General features: G+C 51.0%; 1 protein-coding gene across 1 annotated transcript; it reads left to right on the top strand.

Annotated features, from left to right (window-relative positions):
* The first annotated feature begins 1196 nt into the window (after positions 1 to 1196).
* LOC102568112 (uncharacterized) lies at positions 1197 to 15095 on the top strand. Its single transcript, XM_059729393.1, has 5 exons — positions 1197 to 1257; positions 2429 to 2553; positions 5276 to 7320; positions 9676 to 9802; positions 12306 to 15095. Exons 2-5 carry the CDS (start codon positions 2454 to 2456, stop codon positions 14378 to 14380), a joined length of 4347 nt encoding a protein of 1448 aa, XP_059585376.1. The 5' UTR covers positions 1197 to 1257; positions 2429 to 2453; the 3' UTR covers positions 14381 to 15095.
* Positions 15096 to 19914: the final 4819 nt, after the last annotated feature.

The following is a 19914-nucleotide window of genomic DNA, read 5'->3' as shown; positions in this document are numbered from 1 at the left end:
ATCAACAGCACACAGCCCTTGGTCCACCCCACCTTTCTAGGCAGCCCAGCTCCTCCTGGCTGCCACTGCCACAGGCCCCAGTCCTGCAGTACTGGCAGGGACCAGTGTACACAGCCCTGACACTTGTGCACCCTGGGTGGGGTGGGGTTGAGCCCTTTCACTATCCCCCCCCACCTTGCAAAGCGGGGTGCTTAATGCTGGCTTGTGTGCCGAGTGCATCTGTGCCTGGTGGCGGGGCACTGCCCAGGTGGCTGTATTCCCTGCTGTCCCCTCATGTGCATAGGGACCAGTGGGGGGAGGCTACTGGGAGTACTGGGGGGGCTTCATGGGGTCTTGTGTGGGTGCCGACTCTTGGGGGTGTGGGGTGGCCATGCAACAATGATGGGTGCGGGTATTCCCCGGTGACCCTTGTGTACAGGGGATCTGGGGAGAGCTGCCAGGCCCCTTGGGGTCTGTGGGGGCACTGCCCACTTTTGAGGGTGCATGAGGGCTGTGCAGTTATCAGGGGAACAGGGGCTCCCCCCCACTGCTGTGCAGGAGTGGGGGTGAGGTGCTGAAACTCTCTCTTGCCCCCCCCCATCACCCATGCAAAGGGTCCGCGGGGGGAGGTGAGGGGGGGGGGTCCTAGCCCTGGGGAGAGGAGGGACTCTAGGAAGTGGGCGGTCTCCTAGTCAGCTCACTGCTGCTCAATTTGGTGCTTCCTGAGCCCGGGGGATAAGGGGCCACAGAGTGTGATCTGCACCTCCTCTTCCTCTGCAAAGACAGGTGATGAGTAAACACAGACAAAAGTGATCATTTTTATTTTTAATGTTTTTAATTACACAAAGGAGATGGCTTTGATGCACCCTGATACAGGGCTCCAGAGCTACCTGAACCCAATGGTAGCAATAAGTAATGACCACACTGAAAAGCCCCAGTTAAATGCATGTGCGATATAATTGATAAACCAGGTAGGCTGAGATGTGCTACCGCATTTCACCTTACATACAGTGAGGTTTAATTAAGGTGACTTCTGCCATTTAAAAAGTGCTTTAAAGTTACCCATGTATATTAAGTGATGGCTTTAGACCACTTTAAATGGTGAAAATCCGTAGGTGTATAGGCACCCTTGCTGTCTGGGACAGGACAGAGGAGTTTGCTGTGGCTGGTTGATTGCTATGGAGACCTGACTGAATGGGTCACGAGGGAGTGACTTCAGCAGAGGGCAGCAGAAGAAGGGACCCACTTGTCCAGGAAGCGCGCGCTGGAGGGGCTGAGGTTGGTGAGGTCCTGGATGGGGAGGGGGCAACAAGGGTGGGGGCTGTTTGCAGCCAGTCCTAGCAGGGGGGGCTGTTGGATTGAAAGGAAATGCTCTTTCCAATCTGTTCATTCAGCTCCCTTAGTAACACAATACCAAAAACATGGAAATAAGACATGCTTAAAGACCAAAGCATACAGAGTGGGCTTTCTAGCCCACCTAGTTTCCTGTGTGAAACTGAAAAGGAGCCAAAAAGCAGAAGTCATCTTTGCAACAGCTCTTCTGTCCACAGACAGACGTGGCAGGCAGGGAGAAGCAGGGCAGGCAGGGAAAGGGGCTCAAAGGAGCACTTGGGAAGGGCACGGGCCTTCATTTGTGGCATGTTTGCCAAAAAGGTTGGTCCCTGCTGCTCTCATCAACCCCTCCTATAGCAGGGGTAAGGGGAGCCAGAGAGGAGGGGGGCACTGCTCTCCTATTCCCTGTTTGCTTGTACTTCCTGCCTGCACTGCTGCAGCACTGTGAGCAATGTGTGTCATGGAGCCAAGGCATTCTGGGAATTGTAGTTTTGCAGAGCAACAGTGGAGTTTGCTGCTGTTGCTGCGGGGAGGATCGATTCCATGTTTTTGGTCACTGAAATCTGCCAACTTTTATCTTCCTGATATGAGCTTTGGTGGCAAAACAGGGGTGAAAGCTCCCCCAGCAGGAGCAAGCTCCAAGGCCACTCTACAGCAGGATGATTCCCGGAACGACTCGCACATCATGATACATGTTGCCCAGACCAGCTGCCTGCTGCTCCCCCGGGGGCTGCCGAGTGGGGGCAGGTGCGAGAGGACAGCTCCAAGCGCTGTCCTCATGTTACACCAATGCACACTGGGGTTCAGTGTTTCTAAATTCAGCATCCAGCCATCGACTCTCAGCACTCAGTCGTCAGCAAAGTTGAAAGTCCTCCTTCTCTGTCTGAGCCCTCTTCCATGTTCAAGAAATAAGTCACCTTCCTACTGCCGGGTTGCGGAGTTGCTGCTTTCAGTACAAGTACGGTTAGTTGCTGCAATGGGAACGAACTTTCTGTTTCCCATAATGGTCCTAAGTGGTGACAAGCTGAGAAGTCAGAGTAGCTCAACTCCTGTTGAGGAGTGTGTGTGGCAGGTGAGATCACTTCATCCATGTCACCCTGGTCCTGCTGTGTTTTAGGTCAGGAACAGTCTCTGCTACCACCATGGCTTGCACTGGTGCTCGTACCATCGATATGCCTGCCCTCGAGCGTCCTTTCCAGCTGGGGATGCTGTACGACTGCCGCAGCAACACTTTCATTCCAGGTATGTTCCCATGTGCCCAGCCCCCGCTCATGTTTCTATGCTGTCGTCTACTGACATCCTGCCAGTGTACTTTCTACGAGTGAAAGCAGCTGCCTTCCTCATCCCTTCCATGTGATGTCAGCCTTGAGACTGGAAAACAGCTGGTTAGAGCTAAACCTGAGGTGTGGAGAAGCTTAATGAGTCCTAAGGGAAGGCATTCACCAGACACTTAGCGGGTATTACCTTGATCTGCTTGGACCAACATAATTGCACGAGAGAGAAAGACATTTTTTTTTACTTGTTTAGGTCTTTATTTAAAAAAAGAAGTAGGAAACAAAAGGTGAAACTGCCAAAGTGTGCCTCTGCACCCCATTGCCCCCAAACTGACCACGAAACACTTGTCAGAACAAGAACACGCATCTCATCTCACCAGATATCAGGCCCCTGTCTGCACGATGTCCTTCATGGGGTTACACATTTAGGACTGTCTATCTTCCAACTTGAGGACTGCCCTCTCAGTTGCTCAGTGTGGGCATATCTCATCTACGTTTTCATATAAGTATAGATTCATAGAGGACTGGGCCTGGAAGGAGATCCAGAGGTTATCTAGTCCAACCTGCTGTCTGAGCCAGGGTCAGCCCTGTCCAAACCATCGTATACAGTCCATAATCAAAATTCTTTGTAAAACTGCCATCAACCCTGACACAAGACATAACATGCTAACCTGCCACAAGTAAAGCATGGGGACCACGGTGGCTTGCTTCCCTGAAAGGCTGCTAAGACACTCAAGAGAACCCAGGTAGAGTCCCGCCACCTCACCCCATGCCACACAGGAAAGCAATCTCCCCACCCCCAGCCCATATCAGTTTGAGAAGGGAATAAAATTAATTCCTGACCCCAAATACAGTGATCAGTCTTATCCAGAGCAGAGGAGCAAGACCCACTTGTCAGGAACCTCCAGCTGTAAGTCTCAGCAGAAGCACTGGCACAGCCCTGTCCCCATCCCCAGCCTGGGCTGCAGCCGATACCTGGTGCCTCTGAGGAAGGCTTAAAAACACCCTGACACATGTAGCAGGCAGGTGGGGAGGGGGCACCCAAAACACCCAGAATCTTGGGACATCCCCGTAGTAGCACATAGGCATTGCTATGCCTAGGTCGTCCCCAACGAGTGGCTGCCCAACCTCTCCTAGACACCTCCAGTGATGGAGAGTCCACAACTTCCCTGGGCATCTATTCCCTTCCACTGAAGGGAAGAAGAAGTCTGTCTGAGTCTGACTGCAGCTTTTTTTTTTTGCGTGAAGACTGAGGCAAAGCAGCTGCTGAGTAGTTAGGAGTCACCCCTGGCTTGATAACAGAGGACCCAGAGCTTCCTTGGTCCTTCTTTTGTGGCCAGTAGGCTTACAGACCCTTTTCTTGTTGTTCTTGACCTCCTTCGTCTTTGCCTTCCTGATGTTGTCCCTGCAGGCTCTTGCTATTTCCTGGTACGCGTCCTTGGTGGCGTGCCCATTCTCCCCCTGCCTCTCTGCTTTCCTTTTGCATTCGAGGCATCCTAGAAGCTCCTTGTGCAGCTACAGGGGTCTCTTGCCATTCTTCTTGTACTTCCATTGTGTAAGGACAGTTTCTTGTTGGGCTTCCAATACTCTGCCCTTTCGAAGCTCCCACCTTTATCTTTCACTCTGTCCTCTGATGACATATACCTGTTAACTCTTTGAGTTGGATGAAATCCACCTTCTTGAAACATAGCATCCTTGCTTTGCTGACCTCATGCTTTCCCTTTCTCCAGATCTGCAGTCCTATCATATTGTAGTGGTCGCTGTCTCCCATATTGCCCATCACCCTCACATCCTCTACTAGTTCTTCCTAATTGTCCATGAAAAGATCCAAGAGGGATGATTGCCTAATTGTATCCTCCACCTTCCTGAACAGAAAGGTGTCTTCCACGCAAGTTAAGAACATGAGCTGCCTTCTTCTCTTGGCTGCATTGTTCTTCCAGAAGATCTCTGGAAAGGTGAAGTCTCCCATCAATACCATCTTATTGCTTTTGGACAGATTTGTCACCTGCTTGAAGACGGCCTCATTCACCTTCCTGATTTGGTGGTCTATACTACAGCCCCACCATTTCATCAGTGTTACATCTTTCACCTTTCATCTTCACCTAAATGTATTCTGCTTGGCTGTCTTCCTCCTGACCTGGGGAACAAGTAAGTATATGTGTTTTTGACACTCACAGCAACACTAGCATCTTTTCTCCCAGTCATCTCTTTGCAAAACAGACTATAACCATTGTCAGTGTCACCATTCCAGCCATAAAAACTGCCCCACTAGGACTCTGTGATACCAGTCAGGTCATATTGGTATCAATGGGTTGCTTTTGTTGCATTAGTATGTATGGGCATCACAACAACCTCAAAACCTTATTGCTAGGCCCAGTCAATATGTGCCATGACAAGGCAGACCCACCACAAAGTTCTTGGCATCTCAGTAGGGACGAGATAGACCAGACAGGCAGGACTTGCATATGGATCATAGGGAGAATGAGGTAACAGAATAGCTATAGCTTGTCTTCCAGAGAGTAAAATACACAGACAGATGGATATCCTTTCCAGTGGAGCATCACCAGCCCTCAGTGCTGGTGTCCAGTGTCTACTAAGTGTGTTTCAATATAGGACAGATTTAAGAAACTAAGCTGAAACCTTGTCTTCTCCCAGGATCACTGACTATGCGGTTGTGCCCTGTTTCACAGGTATCACTTTATGGGACAGCAAGACCCTGAAGAGAAACACGGAGACAATGCCGAAGCACTCCACTACTAATCAGATCATCACATCTGACACCATGGCAGACAAGGCCTCTGCCCTGAGTCTGTCAGGGTCCCTGAAGGCCAGTGTCCTGGCGGGGCTGGTGGAGCTAGGGGGGTCCGCTGCATTTTTTAACGATATCAAGAAATCAAAACATCATGCCCGAGTAACTCTCCAGTACTCAATGACAGACAGGTTTGAGCACCTGACTATGAGCCAGCTGGGGCCTGAGAGCATCTCTTATCCTGCTGTATTTGGGGATCACACAGCCACCCACGTGGTCACAGCTGTGCTGTACGGGGCCCAGGCTTTCTTTGTGTTTGATCGGGAGGTTTCCTCATCTGAGAACATGTGGGAGATAGAAGGGAAAATGAAATTGTTGGTGGAAAAGATACCAAAGGTCCCAGGAGGGGAAGAGACATCTGGGAGATTTCAAAAGAAACAAGAAAGTAACGAAAATTTGTATTGCACATTTTATGGTGATTTTTGTCTGAAAAAGAACCCACTTAGTTACCAGGATGCCATGCAGGTTTACGCCAAGCTCCCTGACCTGCTCAGAAGTGATGAAAAACAGACTGTACCAGTGAGGGTCTGGCTGTGCCCACTGAGCATGCTGGATCCCAGAGCGGCTCAGCTGGTGCGCGAGATCAGATCAGTGCTGATTACAGATGCTGAGAGAGCCCTGGAGCACCTGGCTGAGTGCGATGTGCGATGCAGCGATATGGAGAGAGTCAAAGCAGCTACAACCTTTCCTGAAATCCAGAGGAAGATCCGGGAATTTAGGAATTTGTGCAAACAATGCAGACAGATGTTCCAGGAAGAGCTCGCAAGCAGCTTGCCTGCCATCCATGGAGGACAGGAGGAGGAAGGGGCCTTGGTAAAGATTTTAACTAGCATGGAGCAGTCACCATTCAGCACCAACCAACTCAGTGAATTCCTGGAGAAGAAACAGGAGGAGATGAATTTTATCCATTCCTACCTTGCTGTGCTGGAGGGAGTGCGTGTCGTTTCCTCCCAGAGTGAACTCCAGGCAGCCGTGCTCGGCCCCAGGCATCGCTTTGTTGTGTCTCTTACTCTCACTTCCTTGCACACGGAGGAACCCTATTTTTCAGCATTAAACCTCTGGCTGCGGAGGCCATTTATGGAGAAAACTTCTGGTGTGGTATCAGGCAGCTTGCCTGGTAAGAACCCCAAAAGCAAACAGTGGTTTGAGGATAAAGAGATCAGAAGAAAAGCACAGCAAGTGGTGAAGTCCTTCTCTGACTTTGTTCGTGTGAACAAATCAAATAGGGCTGTCCTGTTCCTTGTGGCGTCTGTCCCAGACAAGGACAACCCAGGAGCTTCCATTTACCTGTATGAGGATGGGGAGCTGGTCAGCACCAACTTTGAGCCTCCAGCAAAGCCTCTTCCTCCCCTGATTGCTGGAATCAGCCATGACCGTGTGCAGCTCACTTTGAAGCCAGCTCCCTTTGGAGAGTCTGTGATCATGGGATATAAGGTGGAGTACAGAGATTTCGGGTTGGGGGGATGGATGACCAGGAACATAAATAGCAAACAAGAGACATTCCCAGTATCACAGCTGTATGCAAACACTAGGTACCAGTTCCGATACACTGCAGTGACCAAACCAGGGCTCAGTGCGAGCAGTGAGGAGAGTGACGTTGTCAAGACGCTCCCAACCAGCCCCCCTGGGACACCTGCAGCAGCTACTGTCGAATCAACTGCCATCACACTGAGCTGGGAGGCACCCGCTGTCATTGGACAGAGAGTCAGTGTTAAGGAGTACAGGGTGCAATATAGAGAGGAAGTTGGAGGTGAAAACCCTGCGGAGAAAGACAAATGGTTGGAGCAGCGAACAGGACAGAAAGTCGAGCTCTGTAAGACCGATGGGCTGAAGCCACAGATGCTGTACAGGGTCCGAGTCTCAGCCGTGTGCGAGGACGGGGCTCTGAGCGCCCCCAGCGAGGACTTGTGCATTTCTACATTACCGGTAAGAGAACAAATGAAATCTGCATGACCTCCCCTCCACATGCCTTCTGGGTAGCAGGTGACTGGGCTCTGATGTGTCGTCTCCCCTGGACATGGTGGGGGATTCATCTGAATGGGTCTGACTCCCAGAGTATGCTGGGAAGAGAGGAGCTCCCAGATAGTCAATTATACAGTGCTTGGAGCCCTGTGTTAGGTAATGCTCCTTAGTGCCCCAGAGCCTGGGAGTGCAATGCACAGGTGACTACATATACAGACCAGCTCTTTATCATAGATCATAGAAAATTAGGGTTGGAAGGGACTAGGGATCAGCCCAGGGTGAGAAACAGGCCCCTGCAGTCACTGCATGGATCAGGGGACCTACATGTGGACCGGGTGATTCTTTCTTTTCAAACATGTTCCAAATGTGCATGGCCTCGTTAGCCATATTAGCATCTCTTGTGCCACAAGGTATGGCCTTCCTGCAGCTCCTATTGAGTCCTTGTGTGTCTTCTGGGAACAGTTCACACTTTTGCCTGGTTGCACACTGACACAGTGCACTTACATTTGTTCTTCCTGTATTGGAATGACTCTTTCTAGCTTGGTGAACCTAGTTTCTTGTGTGCAGGTTGGTGATGAGGGGAAACCACTGAACATAATAAAGTTGGTCTTCGTGATGCTTCCTGGGGAGTGGGTTGGACTAGCCCTGGGAGCAATGCAATTGCTGGTTGTGAAGACCCATGGTCATTGCATGTTGTGCTTGTGGCGGGCCAGTAGGGGGCGCTCCTGCATTGAGCTGCCCACCTCCCTGCGCCCGCCCACCGTCCCGGCTGCGAGTGCCTCCCTGGGGTGCCTCCCGTCCGGCCAACCCCTTCCCTGGAGCACACCCGCTAGCCTGGGGTCCCGCTGCCACCATCCAAGGCTCTGGACTCACTTCTGGCTCTGCGCACCTTGGAAAACACAGGCCTGATCGTCCAATGGGTCCTAGACCCAATACAGGCACTTGGGGCACTTCCCCAAGTCAGGGGCTTAATAGGAAAGTCTCCCTTAGTCCACAGACCTAAGGGGCCTCCTTGGCATAATTTAGACCCACCCCTCAATAAGTCTCCCACACCGGTCACAAAGGAGAACTTTATTGATTACAGGGGTAGGGCGGAAACAGGGTAAAAGGTAGAGCAGTGTCATAGAAATCTTACAGGAATATCAAAGGAATCCCATAGAGCAAACCAGGGTGGCTGAGGTAGCCGTTTAAACGCATCTGAGTTACTGAAACTAAATATCTAATCGGATGTTTAGTAGCTTACTCACTCTCATCGTCCAGAGGTGGTTGTTGTTTCCTCTGGAGGCAGGGCACACTTGGAGCATGCGGTGATGAGGAGAGAGCCAGGCTCAGATTCACCTGGATGACCGCATGGCTAATGGCTGACTGCCCTTCTTCTTGGACCGAGCCCTTAAATAACCTCTCTGACCTCAGCAGCCCGGTCCAATCGAAGCTGCCAATACTGGCCACAAGCCGACCAATCTCCCAAAACATCCCTGGCTACCTGGGCCCGCGCAGGGCCGGGTCTTTCCTCCCTGCCCAGGTGACTAGAGCATCCGCCTCCCAGGCGCCAGGCTTTTGTCATGTAGACCAGGTGGGAGATCCCCACCCTGAGGGATTCAACACCAGCCTCCCAGGCTGGCTGAGACAGGTCTCTGGAGAGGGGCACGACGGTGGCATTTCTGCCACAGTGCTACCCAGTGATGACTGTGAGGCCAGCACCAGCACAGGTATGAGGGACACTTTGCTAGATTTGCCACAAAGTCTTCTCCATCATTGCCTGACACATCTGCCAGGTGTGCCCAGAACTGGAGCTGGGAAGAGGCAGTAAAGAAAGCTAGCCATCACAACCGGGCCATTTACTGTGTCACAAACTGCTGCATTTAAGAAAAAAAATTAAACATTTCCAAACCACTGGCACTAGGGAGTGTTTCCAGTGATGTGTGGCTACAACCCAGGGGACAATACTCTCCCTGGCTACGTATTTTATCAATAGTTTTATACATCTCAGCAATAACGCAGTGTCAGTGTCTCTCATTTTTCTGTTGGGTGAAATCTGGGTGTCTAGAAGTGCTCTAAGCTTGCTGGTGCCTCTCCCTTCCATTCCCAGGATGCAAAACTAGAGGTTTTCAGTATAGTTGGAAAGACCTGAATCAACTATTGTTTATCAGTATGCAGTAATTTGAATCAACCACTGGTGCTAGTAGTTTCTGGATCTTATCCCTCTCTATTATAATGACACCCATGTGGAATAGTGACCACCAGGGAGGTCAGCAGTCAGGAGAGCGTGGTTAGGAATAGGTTCGGTGACTGCATTGATTAACTCTTGGTGTGTTTCAGGTTTGGGCAAACCTCCCTGTTACCTCCATGGCCGATGTTGAGAGAGAAGCCGTTGAGATGCCGACTCTGGGGCGTCCGTTCCAGCTGGGGATGTTGTACGACTGCCGCACTGACGCCCCCCTGCCAGGTAGTCCTCAAAACACTGAGTGTGTTTCGTTCTCCTGGTTTCCAGCTGTAGGGAGGGAGAAGGTGTTTTTAAGGGGTGAAATACTGTTGCACAATGTATGGCTTTCAGTACCAAGATTTCTAAACTGTTCTGCTTCAAGAAATGATTAGAAGGAATTAATCTTTCTATTGAGACCACATCAAAGAAGCAGTCATTCATTTGACCACCTAATGGGTTCCCTGCACTAGCATAAAATGCATGTGTTAAAATATGTTAGTTGACATGTTTGACCCAGCACCTGCTGAAACCCAGGTGTAAAAAAGAGGGCTGGACTGTATCACATAACGTCATATGAGAAGAGTCCAGCCCCATCCTCTTTCTAATCCCCCTGCAGGGAGGTGAAGGCTGCTATTCAATCCCCCTGCAGTTTTCTCTTCTCCAGATTAAATCAGCCCGGGTCCCTCAGCCTGTCCTCACAAGTCATGGGTAGGGCCCTGAGAAAATCAAGGATTTCTTCTAGAAAATTTGTGACACATGCACAGGTAAAGTATCGTTTTTTCACGGAATATTCATGGAACTACAATTGCCTGGTAATTCTGTGAATATTCCCTGAAAAATGAGACTTTACCCATGCACGTGCTGCACGCACACACACACTGTGCCCCACCCCCAACTCTCCCCAAGTCCTGGCCCTGCAAACTGCTTTCTCCCCACCCCTGCCACATACACTTACCTTCATCTGGCTGCTGGTGCTGCATGCACGATCCTGCCTGGCTGTGTCCTGGCCATGCCCCCAGCAGCCCTTGCAGGCTGGAACTGCTGCAAAAGCCCAGGTTTCCCCTTGCAGGCTGGACTGTGGCAGATGCCTAGGAATGCTGCCAGCCTGCAAAGGGAAACTTGTATTTCCTTCTTTTATTTTTGGTGTTGGCTTTGGACCCTTAAATCACGGCATGGGACTAATTTCATGGTATCCGTGCAGTCCACGAAACTGCAGTTTTCTCAGGGCCCTAGTCATGAGCTTCAGCCCCCAAACCATATTCACTGGCTTCTGCAGGACTCTCTCCAATTTAGCCAGATCCTTTCTGTAGTGGGGGCCCAAAACTGGACACAGGACCCCAGATGTGGCCTGCCCAGTGCTGAAAAGAAGGGAAGAATCACTGCCCTCGATCTGCTGGCAATGCTCCTTCTGAGGTTGTGCTGTTGGCCTTCTTGACAACGAGGGCGCACTGTTGGCGTCTATTCAGTGTACTGTCCTCTGTAACCCCTTTTCTGCAGAGCTGCTGCCCAGCCAGTCAATCCCCAGCCTGTGCCGGTTTATGGGATTGTTCCCTCGTAAGTGCAGGACTTTGCACTTGTCCTTGTTAAACCTTATGAGATTTCTCCTGGTCCGGTCCTTCAATTTGTCGAGGTCACTCTGGATCCTAGCCCTACCCTCCAGCATCTACTTCATGTTAAATCCCTAACGCTTCCCCGACTTCAGGTTCAGGCCCCAGAAGCAGGGGGAAATCATGTGCCTCTGCCAACCTGAAGGCTCTTCCAGTCCCTCTGGGGCCTGAGGGTGGTGGCAGTAGTGCTCTTCTTTATTCCCTCCAGGGTACAGCTTGGCTGGGACCTCTCCTTTCCAGTGTGGCTGGCCCTGTGCTTTGCTTACTCAGCCTCCCATCCCACTTGGCCTTAAATATTTGAAAGGCTGCTGGGAAGAGCAGGGAGAACAATTGTCCCCCCTTGTTGCAGAGGGCAAAAGGAAAGTGATGGCTGAACATTGCAGCAAAGCAGCTTTACATAAGATCTCCGGAGACACGCCAGTACTGTCAGAGCAGGGAGCCTGCCCAGAGGAGTGGTGGGATCTCCCCATGGCAAGTTTTCAGGAAGCAGCTGGTTAAACACTGGTCAGGGATGATTGATGATTTAAGAGCAGCCTCCTGCATTTGTGCATCCCATTGGTCCAGGTGACCCTCAGGGTCCATTCCACCCAGATGGTCTCTTCCTTCATTTGGAGTGAGACAGACTGGCCTCCAAGGTGCCGCATTTCTGATCATGTGCATAATCTCAGCTCAGGTTCTCAGGGAAAGGGATGATTCTAGGCACCAGAGCAGTTTTTGGCCCTTGGGGTAGTGTTAGTCTGGATTGCTTTCTGTAATGTGGGGGAATTATTTGGATCCAGCCCTTAGTCTCCTTTTTAACTGAAAACTGAGAACAAAATCAGAGAATAGGGATGCAGGAGACTTCGAGAGTCTCCAGTCCAGCTCTGGTGCACTGTTATGCCAAGAATACTTTCTCTGAACTCTTCTAAAAACCATCCAGTGAGTGATGTCCCACAGCATGCTTAGCAGGCTCTTTTTGAGTGACTCACTATAGCTGGAAAGATGCTGGAGAAAAACATGGCATTTCAAGGGAAGATGTAAAGCTAGCCACCATCCCAAAATGAGGCAGCCCAACCCAAGTCCTACACCTGCTGAGCCGGGAGAAACACTCCTTCTTCCCTCGATTAGACACTAACATTAATGGGTTTGGACTTTTGCAGATGTCACATTACTGGACACCGAGGTCCTTCACAAGGACGTGGATATTGGGGAGCAGTGTGAGACAGAATGGCAGGTCCTTGTGTCTGACACCATTGAAGACAAAGCCTCCATGCTCCGCATGGGCCCGGCATTGCAGACCAGCTTCCTGTGCGGTTTGGTTGAGGTGAAAGGATCTGCCGCATATCTAAATGACACCACGAGGTCCCAGCGCCAGGCCCGAGTCACTCTCCGACACCAGACAAGCACAAGGCTGGAGCGACTGACTATGAGCCATTTAGGGCTCCAGCAGGTCCCTTACCCGGCTGTACCGGACCAAGGCAAAGCGACTCACGTGGTCACTGCTGTGCTGTACGGGGCCCAGGCTTTCTTTGTGTTTGATCAGGAAGTGGGTTCACGTGAGGTCGTACCAGAGACACAGGGCAACATGAAGCGGCTGATAGAAAAACTCCGTCAGATTTCAGCAGGACAAGATGGAGAAGTCGAAGTGGATGACAGTGAGAAAGAAGAGGCTCAGCATATCCGTTGCACTTACTACGGTGACTTTGCTCTCAAGGACAATCCAGCGACTTACCAAGATGCCACGAGAGTGTGTGCCACCCTCCCAAAGCTGGTGGGGGACGGTGGGGAGAAGGCCGTCCCGCTGAGAGTCTGGCTGTACCCGCTGAGCAGGGCCGATGCTCGAGGCGCTGCGGTGGTCCGTGAGATCAGTGCAAGGCTCATGGCTAAGGCCCAGGCTGTCCTGGAGCAGCTGAACGACTGCGACAGGCGGTGCAGGGACATGATGAGGGACAGCACGGCCCTGCGCTTCCCTGCAATCCAGGGGAAACTGCAGCAGTGCCAGGCGCTGTGCACTCGGTACAGACAGGCCTTCCAGAAACAGCTGGCCGCGATCGTCCCTGCCATCCGTGCAGGAGGAGCAGAGGAAGGGTGTCTGGAGGAGGCTTTAATGAGCATTGAACAATCACCATTCAGTCCTCAGCACCTCCGGGAGTTTCTGGATCTAAGAATGAGAGAGATGAAACTTGTGAACATGTACCTCCCTTTGCTAGACGGGGTGGAGCTGATTTCTTCAGAGGAGGATCTAAGGGACATAGTATTCAACCCCATGATTACATATGTTGTCTCCTTTACTTTTACTTCTTTACATCGAGAGGAGCCATTTCTATCAGGTTTAGTTGCCTGGCTTCACACTGCAGATGAGAGGAAAACCTGGGATCCAGCCTCAGCCTCTCCTGCCTGTGAGGAATCAAACTGCCGGCTGTGGTTTGAGCACGACGTTGCACAGCGCAGAGCACGGGTCTCTGCACGTTTCTTCTCAGACTTCGTACGTGTTAATAAATGTAGCGGGAAGACTCGGTTCCTTGTGACCTCAGTCTCAGACGAGGACAACCCAGGAGCTTCCATTTACCTGTATGAGGATGGGGAGCTGGTCTGCACCAACTTTGAGCCTCCCTCAAAACCTCTTCCTCCCCTGATTGCTGGGATCAGCCACGACTGTGTGCAGCTCACGTTGAAGCCAGCAACCCGGGGAGAGGCTGCAGTAACCGGCTATCGGGTGGAGTACAGAAGAGTGGGGCAGGAGGACTGGACAGCTGTGAGTGTGTATAGCAAACAAGAGACATTCCCAGTATCACAGCTGTGTGCAAACACTGAGTACCAGTTCCAGTATGCTGCCATCAGCAAACCAGGGCTCAGCGTGAGCAGTGTTGTGAGTGATGCTGTCAGGATGCTCCCAACCAGCCCACCTGGGAGGCCTGTAGCAGTTTATGTGGGCTCATCTGCCATTTCCCTGAGCTGGGAGGCACCAGCAGTCCTTGGAGAGGGAGTCAGTATAAAGGAGTACAGGGTGGAGTATAGGGAGGAAGCTGGAGGAGAAAGTCCTGAGCAGAAAGACAAATGGCTGGAGCGAAGGACGGGAAGGAAAGCAGAGCTCTGTGACATCGATGGGCTGAGCCCAGGGACGCCCTACAGACTCCGAGTGTCGGCTGTGTGTGCAGGTGGGACCATGAGCAACGTCAGTGAAGAGCTCACCATCTCCACTGCAAAGGCAGGAGCAATAACTTCATCTACATAGGGTCATGGGAAAGTGTTGCTGGGGGGGGACCTCGTGCACAGTTCTGTGGTGATGGGTGTGATAGCTGAAATTATGTCTGTGAGATAAAGGTGCTTGCTTCAGGCTCTATGAAGATTAGACCAAGTGTTTTTCTGTATTTGTTTAGATATTAAGCTATATGTTGTCGCTAAAAGCCTAATTAAAGTTTAAGATGTAGTGAGGCCTTGTATAAAGTAAGGCCCAGTAAATTTAGCAAAGCCTTGAAGTAGTAAGGCTCTGTGGCGTAGTTAAAATTACCTTATCAAAGGAATGCAATGCTTGTACTGCTGTTGGTCCAAGGACAGTTGAAGTAAAAGGAATCTGAGTGGTTGTTCGTTATCAGAACCATTCAGAAGCTATAAATTAGCTGGAATAACTGGAAACCATTGAGAAGGAAGATAAAGCTCCGTGAAAAGGATTAGTTAGCTGTTGCCTGAATCAGTGGGCCTGTGGACCTCGAGAAGCCCAAGGACTGAATACCAGGGTCCTTCCCAGTACCCCTCAGACAGCGCTGTTTGAGGATGCCTGACTTTGCTGAACTTTGTGGAAAGAGAAGCCTGCTGTGTATCAGGCATCAGAGGGGACTGCCGATAAGTTGCCGACGTGAATTGTTTTTGACTGTCATTGTTTGTCTTGTTACTATGTGTAGTTGTGTTTTTGTTAGGTCAATAAACCTTTCTTCCCTTTCTGCCCCCAACCATACTCTCAATCCCGAACCCTCCGCAGGCAGCTGGGACACTGGGGAATGGACCTGTCATGGGAATCCTTCTCCCAGGCAGGGGGAAGCAGGGAGACATACAACATGGGCTTGCTGCTCACTCACTAGGACAGCTGGGTTTAACAGAGAGAATCCACTAAAGACTTCCAGCAAATATATAAAGTGGCTCAGGACACTGGTATGAAGTCGAGTCATACTCCAGACAAGGTTTTACTGCTGCAATCCCATTGCTTCCTGGTGCAGTTTCAAACCCTTTGTGTGGGAAAAAATGTTACTATGAACCTTGGGTGTAAGCCAAGGTGTTTCAGCGGCTGGTGGCTTCAGTGCCATCCCGGTGATGGGAGGCTTTGCCTGGACCTGCGTGGCACTGTAGCTCAGTGGCAAGGAAAGGTCATGGTGGTGGCAGTCCTGCTGGCAGAGCTTCCAGCCGCCTGGACCCCTATGCAACGTCTCACTACATGGCTCTGGTGCAGATGTAGGCAAGGGCCACTCCCAAAGCCTCCCAAGCTTCATGGTCTGGACCCAGGGCTGCATCTGGTCTGGAGGCTGTACATTGCCCACCCCCAAACTTGAGCCTTCACAGCTGAAGAAGTGTGGTTGTGCTCAGAAAAGGACTAAAGGGACTTTGTTTCCAGTGCAGGAGAGGCTGCTGAGACCCTTGGAAGCCTTTCTGCATGTGGGGCAGGGGTTATGGGGTCAGGAGAGGGCACATAGCTGTCACGGAGCCAGGCACCAGAATGAGAAGCAGCTTGGGACTCCAGGGGATCAACTACACTAAAGTTAAGGGCATTCAATCTAGTCCTATAGGAACAAGGGGTGGGTGCAGAGGCTGCTTTAGGGACTAGAGGGCCATCGTGATGGGTGCTGGTGGAAACAGGGGAAGGATGGACATGGAGCAGGGAAGCAGACAGGGAGCAGGAATAAGTACACCAAGCCTGGCAGGAGTGGGGAGCTGGGAGTGATCCCCAGGAGTGACTGGGGTGGAAGGGCCTAGACTGGCCTAGAGAGCAGGGTGGGAGCCTTCAGGGAGGACTGAGAGGAAGACAGGGAGGGTTTAAGGGCTGGGTGAGCACCTTCATAGCACAACAGCAGTACAAACACACCAAATGCTTGGTTGTTCAGACTGCACGTTGCAGCCCCAGGAAGGTCTAGACATCTTAGCAAAGCAATGGACGGCCACCCTGGGTGCTGAGAAGAGAGCCCCTGCCCCAAGGACAACACATTACTCTCAGGCCCTGAGCAGGTCTTAGCCCAGGCTGGTGGACGGGATGTAGTGGGGAGGGCAGGAGATGCGGACAGTGCTGAGCCCAGGTCTGTGGATCCCATTCCTGATTGCTGGACCTTGGCTGTCATCACTCTGCAATAATCACATTCTTTTGATTTACTGTTTCAGCCCAAGATGAATCCATAGAGACAAAAGGATGATGGAAAAGGTAAAGGAACAATGAGATGTTTCCTTATTAATGTCTATTAATCCATGCCCCAGGGCAGGCACCAGTGTCTTGAAGGTGCAGACGGCCTCTGTGTGGGGCATGTGAGAGGCCTGGGAAGAGACCAGCAGCACAGGGTGATAGGGCCAGAGAAAAAGCAGAGTGGCCAATGGGACAGGGAGCAGCGGGGCTGGGAGCAGAAAGCAGAACAGCTGATGGGGCAGGGGAAGGGGATGAGAGTGGCGATCAGGGAGGGTGCTGGACTAATTTGGGCCATGCCAGATCTCTGTGGGAGCTGCAGGTGCTTGGCTGCTCTGAAAATCCAGCCCAGGTTTTGCTCCTCCAGGGACTTGGTGGCCAGGAGGGAGCTTGTTCTTCACCTTGCCGAGGGCTTTCTCTGCTGTTCCAAACTCACTGGGTTGACTCTTGTGGTGCCCCCCTGAGACGGGCTTTGCTCTGCACTGGAAGAGGCTGAGCCTGGAGCTAAAGGGATGGAGTATTGCAGAGGCAACACCAAGACATTGAAAGGGATCCCAGAAGAGGGATAGCTGGTGGGAGCTCGCATGCCTGCAGCACTGTCACAGATGGGTACAAACTGTTCAGGAAGGACAGGCTGCGGAGAAGAGGAGAAGGAGTTGGGCTTCATGTAAAAGAGCCATATGATTGCTCAGAGCTCTGGAGAGAGGCCTGTTGAGAGTGTCTGGGGTCAGGTCAGAGGGGAAAGCAATAAGGGTGATGTTGTACTGGGGCTCTGCTATAGACCACCAGACCAGGAGGAAGTGGTGGACAAGGGTTTCTTCAAACAGCTAGTGGAAGTTTCCCGGTCAGGAGCCCTGGTTCTCATGGGGGCTTCAGTCCCCCTGACATCTGCTGGGAGGGCAATGCAGCACTGCACAGGTAATCCAGGAAGGTTTTGAAGAGTACTGGAGACAACATCCTGGCGCAAGTGCTGCAGTGGCCAAGTAGGGGCCATGCTCTTCCTGACCTGCTGCTCACAAATGGGGAAGAACTGTGGGGGGATGTAGTAGTGGATGGCAACTTGGGCAGCAGTGACCATGAGATGATTGAGTTCAGGTCCTGAGGAAAGGAAGGATGGAGAGCAACAGAGTGATGACTCTGGACTCAGAAAAGCAGACTTCAGCTCACTCAGGGAACTCATGGGCAGGATCTCCTGGGAAGCCAAACTGATGGGGAGAGGAATCCAGGAGAGGTGAGTATATTTTAAAGAAACCCTATTGTGTGCACAGGAACAAACCATCCCAATGTGCAGAAAGGCTAGCAAATGTGACAGAGGATGAGGAAAAGGCTGAAGTGCTCAATGCCTTTTTTACCTCAGTCTTCACAGGCAAGGGCAGCTCCCCGACTGCTGCACCTGACAGCAGGCACAGTGGTGAAAGGACAGGTTAGCGACTACTTGGAAAAGCTGGACATGTACAGGTCTATGGGGCCAGATGGGTTGCAGCCGAGGGTACTGAGGGAGTTGGCTGATGTGATTGCAGAGACACCGACCACGATCTTTGAATACTCCTGGTGATCAGGAGAGGTCCTGGATGATTGGAAAAGGACAAACATGGTGCTCATGTTTCAGAAAAGGAAAAGGAGGATCCAAGGAACTATGGACCAGTCAGCCTCACCTCAGTCCCTGGAAAAATCATGGAGCAGATCCTCAAGGAATCCATCTGTAAGCACTTGGAGGAGAAGAAGGTGATCAGGAACAGTCAGCATGGATTCACCAGGGGCAAGTCATGCCTGACTGACCTTACTGCCTTCTCCTTTTGTATTCTTTCTCCTCCGATGACTCTTCATCTTTGGGCATTGTTAATTGGTCTTCCTGTGGTTGTCATACTGTCCACATTCTGTTTTGTCAGCCAAAATCCTGTCTTCATAAACCTATCACATGCACAGACCTTGATTTGGTCATTTTATTTGAAACTAGAAATCCCAAGGTTTTTCACAAGTGCCAACTGTAGCCCTGGTCATAGCTTAGGCCTATTTCTATTATGAAAATAAAGTGTGGATGTTTTCAGTTTCCCAGGATGCGTATATCTCTGGCCTTAGACACCCTTGAAGGCTGTGAAACAACCAGGCTTTTAGAAATTGATTAACCTTTGCCATTCTCCTAAACCATTGTTGTAATACAACATCTATTTTACCTATAAGCCAATTCCTAAAAGCAAACCTCTACATATAATTTTCTAGTCGTCAATCAGTGACCTGGAAAATGACATTGGGTATACCCTCAGCAAGTGTGCGGATAACACCAAGCTGTGGGGAGTAGTAGATATACTGGAAGATAAGGCTAGGGAAGTGATTCTTCCCCTCTGTTCAGCACTGGGGAGGCCACATCTAGAGTCCTGTGTCCAGCTGTGCCCCCCACCCCCTGCAGAAAGGATGTGGACACATTGGAAAGAGTCCAGCGGAAGGCAATACAAATTGGTTGAGGCACTGGGGCACATGACTGGTGAGGACAAGCTGAGGGAACTGGGCTTATTTAGTCTAGGGAAGAGATGACTGAGATGGGATTTAATTACATCCTTCACCTCCCTGCAGGGGGGCTGCAAAGAGGATGGAGCTGGGCTGTTCTCAGTAGGGGCGGATGGCAGGACAAGGAGCAATGGGCTCAAGCTGCAGCAAGGCAAGTTTCAGTTAGTTATTCTGAAGAATTTTCTCACGAGAAGGGTGCTGAAGCACTGGGACAGATTACCCAGAGAGGTGGTGGAGTCTCTGTCCTTGGAGGTGTTTAAGACCGGTTAGACATCATCCCATCTTGGCTGGGATGATGTAGTTGGGGCTGGTCCTGCTTTGGGCAGGCGGTTGGACTAGCCGTGACCTCCTGAGGTGCCTTCCAACCCCCATTTACTATGTTTCTATGATTCTACAGCAATTGCCTCATTTGTCAAACAGCACAGCCATTATAGCACAAGTACAAGAACAATATCTAAAACACATGATTGTGGACTTTGACTCCAACCAGGCTTTCTCCCTGGACAAGGATAAAAGTGTCAAGATCTTAATGGCAATTCTGAGATGGAATAATCCTCCAGTGAAGGTATACTATGTGAACAGCAAGGGAACCTTTGTGCATAGCATACATGTGCAGCGCTGCCCTAGTGTTTGCCTGGTAGCAGAAATGGGGTTAGATCTAATCAAGCTTGCTGTTCAAAAAACATTGGGTGGGGGCTCTGAGAGCTTTGGCCCTATCACTGCCAATAGTACAAAAAGGGGCTGGGTCTGACCGATACAGAAATAATTGATTAATGAAGTAGTAGGAGTAAAAAAATACAATTTGTGGCTTGGGGTATTCTTGCTTTGTTGAGGAAGAAACCTGTCCAGGAAACTGGGAAGGATTCTGCCTGAACCTAACAAGT

The sequence above is a fragment of the Alligator mississippiensis genome, chromosome 5 (genome assembly GCF_030867095.1).
Source record: "Alligator mississippiensis isolate rAllMis1 chromosome 5, rAllMis1, whole genome shotgun sequence".
NCBI lineage: Eukaryota > Metazoa > Chordata > Crocodylia > Alligatoridae > Alligator > Alligator mississippiensis.
The sequence above is the reverse complement of the archived record's forward strand: the minus strand, read 5'-3'. Positions and strand labels throughout refer to the sequence as shown.

Bases quoted from the DNA above. Each gene is read 5' to 3' on its own strand.
- LOC102568112 (XM_059729393.1), top strand. From the start codon at position 2,454: ATGGCTTGCACTGGTGCTCGTACCATCGATATGCCTGCCCTCGAGCGT. The intron at 2,554-5,275 runs GTATGTTCCCAT...CCTGTTTCACAG, and splicing joins CAGCAACACTTTCATTCCAG to GTATCACTTTATGGGACAGC. The intron at 7,321-9,675 runs GTAAGAGAACAA...GGTGTGTTTCAG, and splicing joins TGTGCATTTCTACATTACCG to GTTTGGGCAAACCTCCCTGT.